A 2,460-nucleotide genomic window follows, 5' to 3' on the forward strand; every position below is an offset into this window, starting at 1 on the left:
GGTGTTGGGCTGAGTGGGGTGTAGAGCTCTATTTAAATAGTTTTGATTCCAAATAAGGAAGAAATCCAGACTATTTTAGTGGACAACCCAGAGAGGTTCTCTCGATCAGATGGTGTCTAGTGAACTTTTAAGAGCCTTAATGATGACAGATGTGAGTGAACGATGGCTCGTTGGATTCGTCATGTCAAGATGCTTGATTTGTCTATAAACATATCAGATTCAAAATCCATTTGACATTCCAATTACACACTGAAAATTAATGTGACTGTTTCATCTGCGCTTGATTTGACTCAAATTGGACTAATTTTGGTTTCACTTGGTCAATCTCGTCGAGCTAATCAGTTTGAATGCAAGTTTATTGAAATCATGGTTCTGGATGATTTTTAATTGAAAATTTAGCATTTTATGTTTAAAAATTATCTTGAAATTCGTGCAAAATTATGAAAATTTATTGATGGCGTATTAATAATAAAATAATAAATAAGTAAACATGAAGGTTTAAAACCTTTTTATTAGTGGTTAAATTAACCAAAAAAAACTTATTTAGATTTGACCAAATGCTTAATGTCAACTTTATAATTTCAATTATGACCAGTTAAAAAGTTATTTCTTTAAATTATTAAGACCCATTATAAAATTAATTAGGCCAGATTAAAGTTCCATGCATTGAAATTGACCAATAAAAAACAAAAAAGAAAGAGAAAAAGTCAACTATTTCAAATATATATATATATTGTAAAACTCATGCTACTCTGCAAGCAATTGGCGTCGCAGGGTGCAATTGAATGATCTGCTAGGAAGAAAACAATCACGATAACCGTCCTCCAATCCCTAACAAGTCTTTTATATCCTAGTGCTTTAAGACTCTCATAACCATCCTTTGTTTTTAGAAAATTAACATACATACCATTCAATTCATATGTATTCACATATCTAACACCAAAATTTCAATTTTTTTTACATATATACCACCTTACCTATGCATGAAAAATTTATTTCACTTTCTTAAAGTTAAAATAAAAATAAATGAAAGATTTGTGAGGTAGAAGAATAAAAAACAAATTTTGAGTGTTACATATGTAAATACATAGAAATTGAATGGTATGCATGTAAATATGTTTTTTTATTCCCCTTATCCCCCGCTTGAAGACTCTGCATATATATATATATATCCCTCACCTCTACCTTTCTACTTCAAGTAATCGGATGTAAACTACAACCTATCTTGGCACAGTTAAAAAAGCAGTTTATATCCAGAAATGGCCTCTGCTGTTTGGCTTCTATTCCATACATTTCTACTTTCTTTCAGCTTAACGACGGATTTTCTTCTTTTCTGCAACGCTGATCCCACCGATGGTTTTGTTCCTTTGCCCTTATCTGATGAAAATTTTAAAATACAGAGGCCATACGATGTACCTTTAGCAGACCGCTACAGCTTTGTTTATGGCGTGCACCGCATGTGGGTCTACTCCACTGACAAGCCGTTTGAAGTTGGAAACCAAACACCTCCACGAACTGAGATTCGTTTCATGGTAATTGATTTTACTAGCTTAAATTCTGATATGTTTTTTCAAACTTTACTTATATCTACTATTATATTTTTCTTTGATATTATTGTTGTAGCATTTGGATTATTCTAGCGGAATATGGCAGTTTGAGGGGCATACTTTTGTGCCAAATGGAACTACTGGCACGGCTATCATGAAAATTCTCCGAGCAAAGGGAGAGAATCCAGGAACAGATTTGGTACTAATGGTTTATAATGGTGAATTGAGGTTCTACTTTGATCAACAAGTGGAGCCTAATATTTACAATAGATGGGTAAGAGTGAATGTGATACATGATGCTGATGCTAATAAGGTGAGTACTTTCATTAATGGTGTTAAAAAGCAAGAAGCAGATGGAAAAGGTCCAAGTCATTTTTATTTCAAGTGTGGTGTTTATGGACAAGTAAATGAGAGCAACTATATGGAGTCAAGATGGAGGGATATCAAGATTTATAAGAAGGAAACTTACAATAACGGTGGGCGCATGACACAATCTAATAATCTGATGATATATATATTTATATACATCTTTATATATATGTATACATATATGTATATGTGAGTGAGCGCGTGTCTGTGTTTGTTTCTGAGTTCAACAATCTAGAAACATGTTTGTGTTGAATTATTGTCTTATGTGTTTTGTATTAATGAAGTGCAACATGCAAATACTCGTTGTTGAGCCTTTAATTGCAACGATTATTTGTGTATGTTTTAAGAAATTAAATAATTAATAAAAAATATTAAGTGATATTGGTCTCACCTTTAATATAATTTAACCAACATGATCAATGTTGGTGATTAATAGCATTTGTAACTACTATAGCTTTAAAGTTGTAATTTTATAAGAAAGCTGGTTAAAATTATTTCATCTCAGATAATTGCAAAACATTGGAGAAAATAAATATAAAATCTG

The 2,460-nt window shown here is 31.8% G+C and overlaps 1 protein-coding gene across 1 annotated transcript; it reads left to right on the forward strand.

Moving 5' to 3' along the window:
* The first annotated feature begins 1,259 nt into the window (after positions 1 to 1,259).
* LOC110026537 (citrate-binding protein-like) lies at positions 1,260 to 2,109 on the forward strand. Its single transcript, XM_020727507.1, has 2 exons — positions 1,260 to 1,532; positions 1,624 to 2,109. The coding sequence occupies exons 1-2, from the start codon at positions 1,260 to 1,262 to the stop codon at positions 2,107 to 2,109; spliced, it is 759 nt and encodes a 252-aa protein (XP_020583166.1).
* The last annotated feature ends 351 nt before the right edge of the window (positions 2,110 to 2,460 follow it).

This window comes from Phalaenopsis equestris, unplaced genomic scaffold, assembly GCF_001263595.1.
Source record: "Phalaenopsis equestris unplaced genomic scaffold, ASM126359v1 Scaffold000376, whole genome shotgun sequence".
Lineage (NCBI taxonomy): Eukaryota > Viridiplantae > Streptophyta > Magnoliopsida > Asparagales > Orchidaceae > Phalaenopsis > Phalaenopsis equestris.

Bases quoted from the DNA above. Each gene is read 5' to 3' on its own strand.
- LOC110026537 (XM_020727507.1), top strand. From the start codon at position 1,260: ATGGCCTCTGCTGTTTGGCTTCTATTCCATACATTTCTACTTTCTTTC. The intron at 1,533-1,623 runs GTAATTGATTTT...TTATTGTTGTAG, and splicing joins GAACTGAGATTCGTTTCATG to CATTTGGATTATTCTAGCGG.